Source organism: Apis cerana, linkage group LG1 (genome assembly GCF_029169275.1).
Source record: "Apis cerana isolate GH-2021 linkage group LG1, AcerK_1.0, whole genome shotgun sequence".
Classification (NCBI taxonomy): domain Eukaryota; kingdom Metazoa; phylum Arthropoda; class Insecta; order Hymenoptera; family Apidae; genus Apis; species Apis cerana.
This window is the reverse complement of record NC_083852.1, coordinates 9,641,642-9,660,246: the sequence shown is the minus strand read 5'-3', so window position 1 is coordinate 9,660,246 and position 18,605 is coordinate 9,641,642. Positions and strand designations below refer to the sequence as shown.

Below are 18,605 nucleotides of genomic sequence, written 5' to 3'. Positions count from 1 at the left end.
CATCCGATTTGAAATCTATCAGCTATTCATTTATATATACGAAATATTCTATGTATATATGTAACAATTATTTGGCCTTAGAAATATGTGAAAAAATATTTTAAATAAATTTTGTTTTTAAATAGATTGAAATTATAGATTAAAATAGTTTATGTTAATATTAAATATTATTTATTACTTTGACATTAGATTTTTGAGTAAGAAATATTTTACATATAGGGATGTTGAGAAACTAGTTTCTTTAATTAATTTGATGACCACAAATTTGAGAAACTATTTTTCCTAAATATTATTCTTGGTTTTTGATAATTCAAAATTTTTAGAGATACTTAATTTCTTTGAGTTTTTCTTTGAAAATTGATCAAAATTATCGCAATTTTTGAAATGTGGAATGCTATGATAAAATAGATATGAAGAAAATACAAAAGAAAAGAAATTTAATTGTACAATTACAAAGTAGAACAGAGTGAAAAGGCAGAATAATAATGGAAAAGAATTTGACAAAAGTCCCGGAAAAAATATTCATTGTCGTAAATTCACAAAGAAATTATTTTTTATTATTTTAAAATATTTCAATATTCAATATTTTGAATGAATTTTCGTTTCCATATTCACGAATAATTGCTTTTAGCATTGAAATTATTAACTATGTTCAACAGTTTTGCTTTTACATTGCTTTTTTCTTAAAAAATTATTATGTATTTTTTATCAGAGATAAATCTACATTAAAATTAATCAGATTTTTCTTTCAGATTGTTTCTTCTTCTTATTCTAACTAATTTTCCAATCAAATACATATTTTTTCTAATACATTCTTAGATTTAACAATTTGTATACTTCCAAGTACTTTTTAAATCCAGAAAATTATTTTTTTTGGTTGTGTGACGTGAACATTTATAATACATTTCGTGAGAACGTATTTTTTACTTTTATCTCTAAGAAAATGGCGAGAATGGCATATTAGAGAATGAAATAAACTTCTACCTTTGTTCCATGAATGCATTGAATGTTGGAAAATGAGAGAAGAAACGAGAAATGATCAGCTCGAAACAAAATCAACGATGTTGCTATTTGGTGAATTCATGGTTTAAACATCGATTGAGACTCAATATGAACGGAAGCATATAAGAAGCATTTCATGTTGCCAAGAAAACACGAGGATAAGGGTGAAGAAAAACTTTTGGTCGAAAAAAATAAGATCTCTTTCACACCTCAATATAAGCCATATAGGGCTTTGGTATTCAGAGAGAATTGGAGAAAATTTCACGTGTCAAGTCATGTAGAAATTATTTGAAGAAATTTGTGTTTTAAATTGAATTAGATTAAATTAATATTTTAGAAAAGAATATCTTTCTTTGTATCTTTTTATATTTGTCGATTTCAGTGTTAGATTGGCTTTGGAAATTACTTGGTTTATGTTACTTAAAATAATGTAAAATTATAGCATAGTCTCATTTTATAATGGACTTATTATGATTTTCTAATTTATTTTAAGATTTTTAAAATTCTTGAATAATAATGAAAATGAAAAAAAGTTAAGAAACTAATCATTTCTAAATTTTTAATCTCTACATTGTTTTTATGCAAACGAAATTATAATTATCTGAAAAAAAATTATTGCTTATTGACGAACTGTGATCTCTCTATGTTCTTTTTATAGCTATTCATATCAGATAATAAGAAATATAAATAAAGTCGCGGATTGGTTCATTTCTTAACTTTTGTCAATAAACGTACATGCTTATATACATAATTATATACATAATTTATAAATAAAGTGATTTATTCATATAGAGCCAATATTTTTTTTCCTTCTTCTTATTATTTTTCTGACACGAGGATCATGTAACAATCAAATATAACATCCATATTTTAAATTTATTTAAAAATATGAGAGACAAATACAATTCTTAAAATAATCTCTAAAATATGATAAATCTATGAATCATTTTGTGTATGCACATATCTGTGATATTTTATTCATGTAATATTTTATTCATTGTTACACGTGAAATTTCAATTAATTTAGTTATTAATCTTATTATAATTAGTGTATAAAATTCTCAGAAATATACAAATTTTTTACATACACACACATATATATATATACTCAAATGTAAATTTTTTAAACCCACGAATTTTAAACTCGTTGCATTTGTATGACGGATATCGATTCTATATAGATTCTATTTTATATAGAGTGTTTATATATTCATGGAATATACTTTTTGATAGTCGGTTTTTGATCAAAGTAAATGCAAAACTTGCTGTACAAAAAAAAATGTCGGTCGAGGCTAATTTATAAGTTATAAGTTATTTATAAGTTATGAGTTAGGCGAAGTTTCATCTTACACTGCCGTCTCACTCATAAGAGGTATGTAGGAAGCAGTTTCTTTAAAGAAAAAGGGGGAGAAGAGAAGGAAGAAGAAGAAAAAGCGAAGTTCGTTGTTGCTTGATGAGTTTCCCGCCTGATTGGACCGGATCTTCAAAAAGACGATGTTGAAACGCGTGGAAGACGGAAGCCAAAACGATTTATTTGAAACTTACCAAAACGTTAAACACGCTTTTTCCTTGTTTTTTCTTCGTAGTTGCCTGGATATGCTCGATTTATCTGATTCTGATTCAATCCTCCATGAACTAATTTGGAACAAGTATTATGTTGTTTATGTATTATTTATATTTATGTAAAATATGCAAAATATACATAATATGTTAATAATGTTAAGAATAGATATTCTTAAAGCACTTTAGGAATTCGTTATTTATTAATTAAACTTTTTTCATCTATCTTTATCCGAGTTCTTCAATAGTTGTCATCGATAAAGTATTGGAAGTGTAAAAAGTACGACTTCATTATAGGATTGAAGGTGCTTTGTAATTTTCTTGGTAGAGACGCTATAAGAAACTGAACTGAATGGATCATTTAACTTTGTTTCTTCCATTATTCATCTTGTCTGGAAACTCACAATATATTAAATGCTTTGCTCTAAATGTTGCTTCCTCTTCGAAGAATCTTCATTGAATATCACGAAAGCAAATAATCTTTCTCAAGATTCGTTGTTTCAACTTTATTTAGGCTACGTTTAGATTAATATCATAACACGAAGAAGAAGAAACGAAGACATAATTGTTGCTCATATTTATAATTTTTATTAAATTCTTCATTAATGAATTATTTTTCAGATAAAAATTAAATATATGAAATGAAATTACAAATTTTAATCATTCTAATTCCTCAATTTCCTCTTGAAATTATTCCAATTAAGTTTATTCTAATTATATTTATTGAAAAATAAGTTGTATTCGGGCAAAAATTTACAATAATATCAAAATATTTTTTTTGGAAGTGAAATAATAACGAATGACAGATAATATTTGATCGATTCGCATGGAAAAGATTTGAATGCGAATTCGCAAGAGATGTTGGATCACGCGAGAAGATTGTAAACCAAATCCAGGTGTTCTTTTGTTGACGTAGCGGCTTGTACAGCTAAATCTTCATATATCGTGTGTTTGGTATTGCAAAGCTCGAAGGGACTTTTATTTTATCGATAACAGAGGTGGCTTCCCTGATAAAATATTTTTCCTCCCTCTATCTCTTGTAAAATACTTGGTGAAAATATACTACGATATTGGTCTTGTTCGAGGACAGATTATGTTAGCCACATTGATGAGTATTTACTTTATTCATTTGTTCGAGATTTTCATAGATGTCTGATAATGGAAGTGAAAATTTCCAATTTGTGATATTTCTTTTAAAATGGCTGAATAATCTATAATCTTCTTTTCTATCGTAGTAAATTTATCTTCCATATAAACGATATTATTTAATATTTTAATTTTAAAAGTCAATCAAATTCTGGTTGAATTTTTTTAAAAAAATATTAAAAGTTTATCGTAACAAATAATAATAATTTACAATGTTTAATATGTATGACTGAATCTTTAATATTTTTTTTTTCATTATTCACGTTGGAATACGTGCCATTTCTATTTATTTCTTGATATTTTTTCAATGAAATTTTTGTATTTTTACAATACAATTAATTACACGCTATTTCATATTAAAAAAATAATAGATTATTTTTTATGAAGAGATTATTTTCGGTTGAATATTAGAATAGAAAGTCATGTTTCTGTCATTGGATAATGAATTGCATTTTATGTTACTGATATTACTTTTTTAATCACACGAATATTTTGCGTTAAATATGATTATATATTAAGTAATTGTTTCGCATACACCAATTTTCAATACCTTTAAAAAATTAGATAAAATATTTCTCCAGAATTAATTCATTTTTCAAGAATATTTTCCAAGAAATGAAGAAACTTAAAAAAACTTTGCAAAGAGATCGTACCGATTATGTAGTGCAATTGGTATAAACATATTTACCTGTAACTGCAGTATCAATAATTAGCTGTTGACGAAGTTCTTCGGTTAATGAGGCTGTATTTCGTGATTCAAACTTCATTAACAATTATGGTATAACGGACCATGATACAACTAGTTCGCTTCCGTTCTCTGTTTCAACTCGGAGACAGAAGTTTCCTCAGACATGGAAGTTCCGTTTTTCTTCCTAATTTCACTGCGAAAAGAATTTAATAATTTTTATATAATCAATATTTTACATCTTATTTTTGTCACATATAAATGTGACAAAAATGTTAATTTTGGAAAGTATAATATATCAAGTCATTGTGAAAATATCTTGATATTTATAATTATTTACAATTATTTCTCTTATTATAAATTTGAATATAGTTTAAATTAAAATTAAATTCATTCATTTTTCAATTTAAAAAAAAAGTTTAATTATATTTGAAAAATACAACTTTCTTTTAATTTTTTATCCAACATAAGTATAATATATCTTTCTATGTATAATATATAATATTTCAGATATAAAGTGACTTTTCATTAAAACAGCTTTTTCAAAGTTTTGCGAACAGAAAGTGTTTGAATTCGTGTCCAACGCAATTTCACGGTTGGGCGATCAAGCTCCCCCATTACTTTTTATTATTATTTTCTTTGTAACTGTATCACAGCGCAGCGAAAAGCAAGAAACGAGTATATGGGAACTTATTTACGAAAATTTATAACGCAAACAGATCCCGGGGAGAAAACACGCTCTAAACACAACAAAAGCATTTCCATTTTCCATGATCTAATATTAAATTTGAATTTCGAACTTAGCAGAATATCACGTATGTAACGATCGTGATGAACTTTAACGATATACACCGAAAGGGTAGAGAGAAGTTCCAAGGTAAGGGGTTAACGTTCACAAGAACTTGACGTAAACTCTATTCAACTGGGTGGTATCACTGGGTATCATTCCACGATGCTTAAAGTATAACCAAATACCGAAACGATTTCAAATTCTAAAACTTTATATATAGAGGAATTAAAAGACTTTTATTTTTATTATCATATTTAATCATATAATTTTTTTTCAAGATTGCGTATTAATATCTCTAACGTTTCATTATTTAGCAATGAATTTGAATTAATTGATGAAAATAAAAAAATGTTTTCACGAATTCGAACGAAAGACAAAATTTTAAATAACTATCTTAATCTATCCACGTGAAGAGTTTTTATCAGAAAGTCTACTATTTGATCTAAAAATATCTATTTAGAAAAATTTAATAATCGTTTTTTCTACCACGATTTTGCATAATTTATTTTGAATGATGAATAAATTCGATTTATTCATTCTATATGAATAATAATTAATTATTTTATTCATTGTGTGCAAATAAAAGTATAATTCGATATAATTTTGCCCAATAAATATTCAACACATTCAGTTCGACGCATGTTCTTTGGACTTGTTTATTCGAGCTTTGTCGCTAACGTTACAAATGCGACGCAATTATTTTTTTTTGATGATTGGTTGATATCTTTTTATTAATAACTTGTTAACAAAATCGAAACGAAAGTTTTTACAAAGGATAAAATTGTTTGAAATTACTTCAACAATTTTTAGTTAAGCTATGTTCCTTTATTTTCGACTCCATATAATCTTGATCGATTGATGTACAAGATTTATTTTGAAAATCAATCTAGAAATATACTTTTAGTTTCCTTTGTTGCCAAAAGAAATTATTAATTATGCGAGTTTTATTAATTTTTAAAGAAAAACAATTATTGCAGCTTAATTTTTAAAGGAAAAAATTTATAATGATTTTATTCGTTCAAAATTCGTTAATTTCTGTCATAAAAAATAATTATATTTATGGATAGAAAGTAAAAGAAAAAAAAATCTTGAATCAACATTCTGGAAACAATATTTACATCGATGTTTCTTTTTGCCATTTTATTGGCATAATATTAATATAAAAAATAAGCTGACATTTTTTCAGCGAAAAATATACACTTTATCATCAAACGTTATTTATATTAGCACATTAACACAAATCTAGTTAATCCATAACAATTTTTCACCTTTTATTTGTATAATCTGAAAACCTAATAGCATCTTTAAAAAGTTTGAGCACTTTAAAACTTACATCCTTCAAAAGGAAAATAAATAAAGAATTACGATTATTTCCTCGTGAAACAACTAACATTCGTTAACTTAATGTAAGTCGGAAGTCCATCTCCTTATTTATACTCTTGCTACGTGACCATTAATAGATTCCGCATCGAGGAATAGAATCGTGCAGCTTAGGATAGGGAGGACAATGGATCAAAGAAAGTTTCGGTAGCATTGGTCATGCCTTCAGAATGTTCCCTATGTTCGATACATCGACTTCGTCCAATTTAACTTGGTCTTCGTATTCGAGTATTTCGGGTGAACGTTCCGTTTGTTTCGTCCAATCGCCAAGTCGTGAATCGAGCATCTTGCTGTTTGACCGGTGATCGCGCTGCAGTCCGGAAATTAGATCGTTTCTCGAGGCGATGGTGTATTGCACGTCTTGTTTCGTCCATAAAAACGTCACTGGCAATATTATAAAATGCCAATTTCGATCTTCTTAAATCTTCTTCCATAAACGATGACATTTCGAACGTATTACAACTGGGATAGATCCGGGATAGGGAAGTTATCCTTCTCCTCTAGATTGTATTGAAATATCGTATAATGATATTGGTACGTGTATGTATTTAAAAGAAGAAATTAGGAAATTAGGAATTAGGAATTAGGAAATTTTCTGAAATTATATTAGTTAATTAAATTATTATAGTTTGTAGAATTATGCAAAAATCTAGATGAATTGAGACAAAAAATGTGAGATAAAAGCTATTGCCAATTCTTTTTAGTACACTCAAATTCGTCCTAATTTTTATAATTTTGAATAATTCGTGCCAACTCATTACAACTTTTTTCACTCATCATAACTCGTAATAAATTAACTTATATGAAGGTATTATAGATAATTTTTTAATTTCTCGAGTTTCTATTCAAAATATTTTTTTTTATAGGTATATGCATTGAAAAATATATTGTTTTAAGTTCATACAATAGAACTATATGATTTAAAAAAGATTATATTATTATATATTATTTATAACAAAAGCTTGCAAAAATTGTTTGAATAATATTTTGAATTATTTTATTTTTTCTTTTATCATTTCAAGTTTAAAATTACGAAACGATGATTTTGCAACTTTTCATGAGATGTAGATTTTATCTCCTCTCATCTAAACATATTAAAACTTAAAGCTTCAAGATCAATACGATTATAATTTCTTAGAAAGTATTATTAATAAAATTATTTATCGATAGTTTTACCAAACCAACTCTTTTTTCTTCTAATTTAAATCATCATTTCTTTAGAAATTTTTATCTCTATTTATAATAATCTAATACATCTCCTTTAATTTCGCATTACTTCCTGCAATAACGAAAAAATTGTCCTACGTTTCGATTGTTTAAATTGGCGATATAGAAGCATTTCGTGCACTCTGAAAAAAATTTTAATTTATAGCGAAGCAATGATTGGATATCCAGCGAACGCAAATCTTTCACAGCCAATTTTCATTCTATTTTTTTTCCTCCTCGTAATTTAACACCTCGCGCGCCCTCTCCTCGGCTGGTTTTTGAAACAGCCAGGGAGTCCCTGTGCAACGTAACACGAAGCGGTAAATAATGATCGCGACACGACAGCTCGGCTTCCTCGTTATTATTTACGGCCTAGCAGTCTCCCCATATATCGAGGGTAATTAATAATCAAACAATAAACGAACTGCAATAGTCACCTCAGATAGAAAAGTAGCTGTCTCTCTCTCTCTATCTCTTTCGATATTCTTCTTTTCTTCCTTTGTCGCTGATGCTGCCATTAGCCATTAGTTTTATTTCTCTCTCTTTCTCTTTCGTTCCTTCTCGTTTTTACTATTCATTTTCTTTTTCAATAGATTCATTGTTGCAAGCACAATTTGTCTCTTCTTGTATTTATTTATAGTTATCTTTTTAATTTTTTCCCTATTTTCAATGCTTCGATGTTTTGACGATTATTTATTTAGCATTTTGAGAAATTTTCTATTTTTTTATCTTAAGTTTGTTTGTTATATTCTATTTTGTTTTTGCATTCGTTATTTATATATTATTATTTGAAATAATAATGTTGTATAAAATTGGCAAAGAAGGAATATTGAATGGGTATTTAAATGACAACGTAAGGATGATCGCGTTTTTTTCTTCTTTTCTGAATAATTTCATTTGGAGGAAATCTCGTGTATCGTTCTTTGTGGACGAAACCATCCCTCAGAAGACTCGTATGGTTGGAATAAAATGGTATTTTCCGACATATGATAAAAGTCCTTTGCGATTCTGGTAATTTAAAAGAAACAGTCGCGAAAAAGTAATTTCTGAATAAATTTGTACATCATTTTACATTTTGATGAGATGATTTTTAATTTTCCAATTGCGATGCAAAAATAACAGGAAATAATTGAAAATGAAATTAATGGATCTCAACGATTCTAAATAAAATAAAATACATATCAAGAGATAATTTAAATAACAAAATTACTAATTAAAAAAATTAATAATCATTCTTATGTTAAATATCGTAATATTATATAATAATTGTGTCGAATAAAAAGTTTTATAAATCAAAAGGTATTCATTATAAACGAATAATCCGATATCTGATAATGATCAATTTCTCATCTAATTGATACACCTTGATATATCTTTTCAAACATTCATCTATTCTTTGTCACATTCTCTCTACGATATTATATACGCATGGAGTCATCCGTTTATCTGTGCCATACACGAGCATACTGGAAATATTGCGTCGAATATCGGGTCGCCGTTTATCACTTACCATTCCAGTTCGAGCTTGTAAATCCTTTCCTTTCCTTTTTTTCTTTTTCTATTTTTTTTTGTTTCTACAGTACATACCTTGTCTTCGAGCACGAAAGGTTCAAATTGATCGCTTGTCCATGCGTATTTGCGCGCAATCGATTAACGAGTCCCTGTACCGAATCGATACGCCGTGTTTCGTTCCCTTTCGTCGGATAACTTTATTGGGGAAGCGGCGTGTCGAGCTCAATGCGATCTCTCTATTTCTTTTTATTTCCAGGATACGTGACGCGCATCCTGTATCACGATGCGCGAAACACGAGTTAAGGGAACTTAGAAATAACGCAATATTTCATACGCACTGCACGTACCAAACTCTGTGTTCCCTTTCCTCCACCCGTGTTTTCCATTCTTGCGCCCATGTACGTCTCTGAACATGGGATAATGCGATCACTTCCGGGTTTGTGTAAAGATTGTATCCTGGGTATTAATGGATTAATGGATCCAGTGATTCTTGTGAATGTGATGAGACTCGAGAGATTAAAATTCCTGGTAGTTTTCTCGAATATGATTAAACTCATGGAATGCACTGTTGTCTCGACCAAGTGAAAAAGTCAATAAAGATATTGAATTTCTTTTCTTCTTTTTGGAATTAGATTAACACAAGGAGTTAATCTTTCTGAATGAACGAATATTTCAAATGATTCACGTTATTCCCTACAATTATATTATTATATTAAATCATTCTTTCGATAACATAACAGAATTTAAAAATATAAATATACAAAAGACAAGTAAAATAGAAAAGTTTCATCATATTTTACAGGATTACAAAGTAATAAAAGAACCAAAAACTTCGTATAAAAAGATATTTCTAAAAATTATATAATTATGATACTACTATTTTAGTTCACTCATTCGAGTCCATTTAATAAATACAAGACATTCGCAATTTTTCCCTCGCATTAGCCACGCAATCGCGTCACATTGTAGGGGATCTTCTGGGGATGAAAAGTCATGAATGAAATCGTGGCAATTTATAACGCCTACCCCGCTATCTTGCCCCGTCCAGCGCCACGGATATATAACGTCCACCATTTTACGGGAGGGTCGTGTTCAAGTGTGGGACGAAACTTTTCGCATATTTGCCTCGCGTACACAGAGACAGTTTTCTAACAGACGCCAGGGACGATCCTCTTTAACCGGAAACGGGGACAAATTGTTCCAGTCCTTCTCCGTTTCCCGGGTTTTCTTGCAGCGTCGTTTACAATGGAGGGGGTTACGATCGGGTTACGGGTCGACTGTGACGCGATGATAAAGACGGGGGATTCGTTTTTTTTTCCAGTCGCATTCCAGGTCACGGTTGAAAAGCTAATCCGGTGGTGATTTTTCGATAGAATTCGTTGGCGATTAATGGAAACGTGATTCCCCGCCTCTTACCTCCGTACGTGGTTTCGTTTAATTTTAAAGCTTCGATCGAATGAAATCAGTTTTTACAAGCTGTTTTTATCGGGGTAATTGGATAATGGATATCGATTTGAATTTTCTCTTACGTTATTCGGGCTCATAAATTCTTAGGGCGAAAAAATAGATTCAAGAGGTAAATATTTCTAATGTTATGTATTATTAAAAGCTTAAAATAATTTTCGTAACTATCGTCTATCCCTAGCCTACTTCGAATATATCTTTTCATATCTTTATGTAAAAGTAAGTTCATAAATTTTTAACAGGTTATTACGATCAAATAAGAAAATTAATTTATTATTTTCTTTTTTTATATAAAAACACTGCATGAAACTTCTCGCAAAATAAAATAATCTCAAAATATTCGAATCTAAACAAAAACAACAATTCTAACAATTCTTAAATATTTCGTACGCGCATCAAACGTCAATAGACATAAAGATAGAAACGAATCCCTTCCCTGGGATCGTTTTATCCTCGCGAAATAAAAACCGCATAATAAAAACAGATTCGTTTATAGCCGCCTATTGTGCTTCTCCATTCGGGAACATCGTCACGTCTCGGGGGGGAAATTTTCGATAATAACAATTTCATCGCGTTAAAATCTACGTAGATCGCGTAATAAGGACGTGCGTCGCAGCATAAAACCAGGCGCCATCTCCTCGTCTCTTTTCTCTTTTTTTTTTTATCGTTAGACGACGACGAACTCGGCTTATTAGATCACGATTCACGCCTCGAAACTTTCCTCTTAAAATATTCGAACGAACTGCTCTTGGTCTCTGTCCTTTTACTTTAATTTCCGCCTCCGAGGGGGAGGGGATGTGGATCGAGAAACGTGGAGGAAAGGGGATGTGGAGATAAGAGTGTGTTTACCGGAAAAAAGGTGGCGTATAAGAAGAAAAATATTCGCATCTTGAAACGCGTATCCGCCTGTTTTTAAATGTGAACAAACGAGAATTTTATCCGGCATTGCGTCCTTTCCTTTTTATTCTCGCCGTGTTTCGCCTTTCTCTTTTATTCGTTATCATTTTTTGTCAACGAGTGCGTGAATTATGTACGTTGAGTTATTATATAGTCTCGAATTGTTTGATTGTTTTTTAATAGTTTGTAATGGAGGATAATTTTAAAATGTTTTGTCAAATTAGTTTGATTAGAAAGATTAATTAGATATTTTCTATGATTTTCTATCTTTTTTTTATATAACAGAATTTTGTAAAAAGAAAAATTCTTTAAATTACAAACACGAGTCTTATCTTATTTTAATTTTTTTAATTTTCAACTGAAATTGGTTTTTTGTCTGGAACAGCAGAAAAACCAGATTTTTAATTTCTAAAGATTACTAAACAAGATAAAGGCTAAAATATTTTACAAACATTATAACGTTTTTGAATTTTTTGACGAAATAAAAGTTGAAACATCATTAAAATTACATATTTATTTTTTTATTATTTTTCTAGGCTCGATGAAAATGATTTTTGAATATTTTATGGCACAAAAATATTCGAGGTAATATAACCTATAAAAATTTCTTACCTAGTATATCGTAAAAGAATATTCACTTTTTATTTTTCTTTTTTTACCTCTATACACGCATCTCTATTGACGAAAACTCAACTCTCTGGATGAATCGTAACAGTTTCATTCGCTTCCTCTGCAATTTGCGGTTTCTATAAATTGCGTCTCGAGTGCCTTTTCCAATTTTATCATTCCTGACTTGCTTAAAATTTCGCACACGAGAGAGAACGGTTATATCCCTCGGTGAAGATAAAGCTTGGATGAAAATAAGAAACATATCTATACCGACACGATGGAAATTGTCGTTTCCTCGATAAATTTGTGTGCAAGAACTTCTCGTCGTTTACTTATTTCACTCGATTGAGACACGGTTGAATTCTTTCGTGCAACTTTCTAATGGTTTGAGGAAACATATCATTCGAATTTTTAACTTGATTCACGATAAGATTTCTTTATTGTTATAACTCGAAGGAATTGTTATTGGTGGTAGAAAAAAATTGAAAATTTTCAGATTGGAATTTAATAGTTGAAAGAAATTTTTTTAAAGATTTTTATCTCGATATTGACGAACTATGTTAAATAGTTTTTAATCGAGTTTGTTAAAAATTACCTTCAATATTGAAAAAGTTAAATTGGTATTTTAACACGAATTCGATTCTTTGAAAAAAATAAATTCAATCATTCAACGATTAATTACGAATATACGTTTTATCGAAGCGTTACCTCGAATAAAAGAATTTAAGAAATTGACCCAGATAGGGTAAGACTTCTCCTATGGAGTTACTTAAAGGGATTGTCTAATCAGCCTTCCTGTCTGCTCATGCAATGGCTCGCAATCGATTTTACGAAGCATAGAACTCGTAAAAGAGATCGACGTGCACGCGATCGTCTCGAAAACTAGTTTGATCTTCGCTCGTCTGAGTCTGCGTCTACTTGTTCCCCAACTGGAATCATTCAAACGTCAACTGGTTAAACTCGATCTATTTCGAACGATATATTGCGCTAACATAAGTATAACATAGTAACACCTTGAGCTTGAAATGTTGAACATAATTGAATCGAAAGACACTATAGATATATTAAGAAAAAATTGATAATTGATATCACAATGAATAATCATTCAATCAATGACCACTTAAAAATGTAATCCATATTTTAACCTAGAATTAATAAAAAATTTATCTCAATCGTAAGAAATGATCCTCATTAATCTGATTGAAATATTCATACAAATTTACATTTCCCTATTATTATAATTACACTTTTAAATTGACGTTACTTACGAGTTGACATAATAATCCAACTTACAAATGTATTAAAATCCACAACACTAGCATTTTTCTTAATTCGTGGCGAGCAAAAAGCAAATTCACCCTTTATTTAAAATTTTGTCAATTTGCCAACTCTTAAATTATCTCATTTCATTCTGACCGAACAGACATGATGGCAGATCAGAAAAATATAGATTGTCAAAGAGAAATCTGATTCGAAAACATTGGTGGGCCAGTGACGGATAAATAGAGTTGCCGTCGAATCCACAAGGATCGACGGAGCGACGTCCAATCTGTCGATGATTCCTCTCTCTCTCTCTCTCTCTCTCTCTCTCTCTCTCTCTCTCTCTCTCTCTCTCTCTCTCTCTTTCTTTCTGCATTCTCTCAGACCCAGATGACGGGAAGCGTGGGTGGTTTGTGTGCCCGTCTGCTGTCTTTTTGAAACTTCAATCTCCGGTTACCTGGGATCTGATAGTGGAACTTGTTCCTAGAGGGGGCCAGTTTGTCCAGACGATCGATGAAAGTGGACGTTTCCGATGGAAAAGGGGTAATCCCTTCTCGAGTGCGACTCGAGATTCGGCACGATGTATTTCTGTGATCTCTTCAAAGAATTGGTTTCAGAATCATGGGGACAGATTCGAAACGTGAAATATTACGTGACTTTAAGATAACAAAGAGGGATTTTAAAAGGGAGAGCGTGTTCAGAATTTTAAAACTAATGAATGTTTTTTCCTTGCTTTGTAACTTGTCTTTAGATTTTTTTTTAAAAAGCTAGAATCATTACGTAGATATTAGTATTATTGGATATAAATGAAGAATTTGTAATTTTATGGAAATTAGTTGATAAGTACCACTTACCTTCATAATATTACTTTCTGGTTACCCATCTGATTATCCATGGAGAAAAATTATATTCACGATGCACGTTTTGCGATAAGAAATTAATATCGTATCTGAAAGGGGAATAAAATTTAGAAACGATATAAAATAATAATTTTTTTAACAAAGTCGTTTAGAAAATTTTTCTTTCTTTAAAGTGCGAATATAAATGAAAGGAACAAAACGTCTTGTAAAACGCATATCGTATATTTCATAATTTTGCCGTCGGAGAAAACTTTGAATTTTACGTCGATTTTATCGAATATTACTGCGCGATCTGTCTCGATACAGAGACATTCGATTGCTCTTCGAGCTGTTTGATCTATGGAGCGGATAGATCACTGAATCCCGGAAAAAAAAAATAAACGACTTTATGTAAAACGTGTTAGCTGCCATCGCTTTAAAAACTTCTCTTCATTATCACTTTTAATTGATGAGCTTGGGATCAGGTTGGCAGTTATGTTTTTCTTTTTTTTTTTTTCTTTCACATCCCATTGTGCCCATTGAGTCGCTTTACAAATATCCTATCCTTAATTCGTAACACCTCCCAATAATCTTTCCAATAATTTTCTAAAGAATATTTCATCCTTCGAACAAACAACATCGTTTCGATTTGTATTCGTCCGTTAAAATGAAAGTTGCGCGAAGAAAATTGAATTCCGTCCGAGAATTTTTAAATTTTTCTCGTAGATGTTTCGTGATGATTTAATTAATTAAATATCTTTTTCATTTATATCACTTTCATTTCTCAGGACTCCCCGCGCTCCCTTATTCCTTATAATATAATTTCTCAACAATAAAAATGAAATAACAAATTTCTCGTTAATTAAGAAAGTATACATACATATGTACAAACGTGGCGCTAGTGTCGCTGTTACGAATTAAGCACACCCGTACATACTCGCTTCAACGAATCATGCATACGCAACTTGTTTTTTTTTTTTATCACTTGTTCAACATTCTTCGAAATAAATCAGAATGATTTACTTCGCGAATATAACGTTCACAACGCGGTTAATTGGCCATCGATCGCGCCCTTCTCGACGATGCCGCTTCGTCATCGACTTTGCGCGCTTTTGACGACTTCCGGTTTCTTTCACTCGCGCTTTAATCTGGCTCTTTAAAAAATTAGATAATACTGATAATTCGAGCCTCGCTCAAGTGGTCCGTATCTAGGCAAATATATCTCACAATCGACTCTTATTTTTTTTCGCGAGGATAGTTCAATTTTAACCTGGATATAATTGTAATAAGGAAGAATCAATTCTATTCTTCTTCGCGTCATAAGAAAATATGAATTTTATTTTATTGAACAATCGATTGGAAATCGATATATAAATAAATCCAAATAATTTAACAAAAGGGGATTCATAATTAAATAAATTTGAACAATCCTCGCGTGGATCCTCGCAACGAATCGTTCAGTTTTCGAAACAAATATTTAACCCGTATACCTAAGATGCTCGATCATCGATATATGATATAAATTTATCGCGGCTGTTTTTTTTTCGACGAACACACGTCAAGATAGGATCGTTCAGAAGGATCATCGTGCCTCATAAAACTTGCTTCTCAAGAAGGATCTGGAACGGCAGTGAATAAGGAAATACAGGGGCGTCGAGGTGGTTTCCGGGCATAATCGAACTTCACCGACACGCGTCCTACAGGAAATCGGTGGCGCATGGCTCGTACTTCCTTTGTCGACGTCCCTGCATCCGACACTTATTTGGAACGCTTCGACGATTGTGGAATGCGTTTATGGAAATTCGATTGAGGACCGACTTTTCGTGGAAGTTTCTTTTTTTTTCTGCATTTTTGCCGAGGACAAAATCTCCTAAAAAATTTGGGAGAAATGTTTCAATTTCGGGGAGGAAGGAATTTTTAGTTACATATTGTGCTTCTTTTTTTTTTTTACCAATGATTCTTTTGGATATTTTTTAGTATTGGTTCTCGATAATGCTTAACACAGAGAAAGTGATGGGAATATGGAATATGCAATTTTGACTTTTGACTTATAAAATTACAGTTGAAAAAGAGGATAATAAGGAATTTTATATATAATAATCCATATTCCTATCATTTTTCTCTGTATAAAATAAGAAAGAGAAATAAATGTAAAAGTATGGAATGATTGATTATTCGATGAAACTTAACACGTTTACTATCCATTTATATGAAGGTTAAGATAATTTTTAATTTTTAATTCGTAATTCTAAGGATTTTAACGCAAAAAGAAAGAACATTTTTCTTTTATAATACAAATATAGACGGTGAATGTGTTAAGTTTTTTCTCTTTTCTATGCCTGGTTTAATTACTTGGTAATTACTTGGTAATTCAGTCTATCCGAGCGTTGAACAATATAGATATGTCAAAATCGTAATATATTTCTATATTTTCGTACGTATTAAATCTGTACGTACTTATTTATTATCATAAACTTGATTATGCATTCGATGATTTCAAGATTTATCATACAGGATCAATGTAGAATGAATGAGAATGATACTTTCAATTATACGAATTAACTTAGCAAAAGATATGCACCTGACATCCACGTTAGGTTGCGAGACATTTATACCTAAAATGGATATGAAATGTATACACCACATTCGGATTATTACAACTAACTTATCTTAAATTAATTTATTTTTAACCCTTATATCAATAATATTGATCGAATTGTCGACATCGAATTCGACTTGTAAAATTTCAATAATCAAAAAATCCTTAAAGATCTAACTTCCAATCTAAGAATATAAATCAAATAATAATTAAATTAAAATTGGAAATATTTTAGAATTTTACGCAAATAAATAAAAAAGAAAATCCAAGTATCTTCCCCTCCACCTCCAAAAACAACAAAAGATATTTGAAATATCGACATAAGGGTTAATTATAATAACATCCTATCGAAACTAAACTCCAAACTACCCCGAAAACCGAAATACAAAGGCACAAGACGAATCTTAACCTCTCAATCTCCTCGGGTCCTGGAACCCAACCAATCATCGACAAATTCCTCCTCCCAGGATGATTCATCAGCTTCCGATTAACCACCAGTGCTCCACTAGCTGGAAGGACAAAAAACGCGAAGTCGAAGCGCTCTGACAAGTTGACAGATGGAATCAAGGATGTGAGCGACGCAGAAAGACAATGGCGGACCAATGCTGCCAACCTTTCCCCACGCCTCAAGCCCATTCTCCTCTCGCAGAGTTTCAACTTTTCAAGTTTTTTGCATTCACCGCCCTCCTCTCGTTCGTTTTTTCACGTTTCTTCCTTGTTCGTTTCTTGTTCACGTATGGCCACGTCCATTCTCCCAACGATAATATAAAAGTTCTGTTTATTGTGATGCAGCGAGGAAGCGACGAAACTGGTCGATCCTTCATCTCAGCACCTGTTGTATCCGACCGAGAAAGACGCATAAGAGGAGCAGCAACGAACCGCTACTGGCGACCTCTGCGGACCCGTGATGCAGCTCGGCTAAGCTTTCTCCTGAAACACCGGTACGTACACTCAAACACCGCCAACTTTCGTCCACATTGTTCTGGGATATTATCATTTCCTGTCGAAGCGTTCTTGAGTTTAGTGATATATCTCGAGATATCAATTGGACGTAATAATTTATGATTTGAAAAAATTAATCGTTGAATCTCTTTAACCTCTTTTTAACTTTTTCTGAATCTGTTCTGGAAGATTTGATGAATTAGTATTGAGATTAAGTTTTTAAGTTAAGATTAAAATTATTGTAATCATAGAAGAATATTGTTATATACAGATATTATGAGAACTAGCTTTGAGTTTTTTAATTTTGAAAGGGTACACTCTCTCGCACAGTTTGCATTTTAGCACAAATGAAGAACGATAGAATGAACGGAGTGTTCACGTTTAATAGAACTGTCGAGATTTTGTGGAATTTGCTATTTTAAATTTCGATACAATCAGTTCTTTTGTAAAAAGTAATAGCTTTGTGGATAATAGAGTTGTGAATAATAGAGTTGAAATTAACGCGCGCCATTATTATTCTGAATTAATTGAAAGGTCTAGAGCTAGAATTCAGCATCGAGAGTCATTAAAACTTTTTTGAAAAAGTAGTGTTCCAATAATTAACACTATATAATTTTTCAATTTATTAATAGAAAGTAATGCTTCTGGAAAAATATTTTATTTTACTTGATAAAGCATATGTTTCTGTACATTTTATTTATTACTTTCATATAA

The 18,605-nt window shown here is 30.8% G+C and overlaps 1 protein-coding gene across 16 annotated transcripts in view; it reads right to left on the bottom strand.

The window, feature by feature from the left end:
- Positions 1-14,572: 14,572 nt before the first annotated feature.
- Positions 14,573-18,605, bottom strand: part of LOC108002966 (zwei Ig domain protein zig-8-like) — a 257,216-nt gene continuing 253,183 nt past the window's right edge. For 12 of the 16 annotated variants that reach the window (XM_062081316.1, XM_062081212.1, XM_062081623.1 and 9 more), the window contains one exon: positions 14,573-17,879. In XM_062081316.1, the coding sequence (XP_061937300.1) occupies positions 17,770-17,879 (110 nt within the window). In that variant the 3' untranslated portion in view covers positions 14,573-17,769. The remainder of the gene's footprint in view (positions 17,880-18,605) is intronic. The other 4 variants (XM_062081662.1, XM_062081691.1, XM_062081563.1 and 1 more) reach the window with 2 other exon arrangements.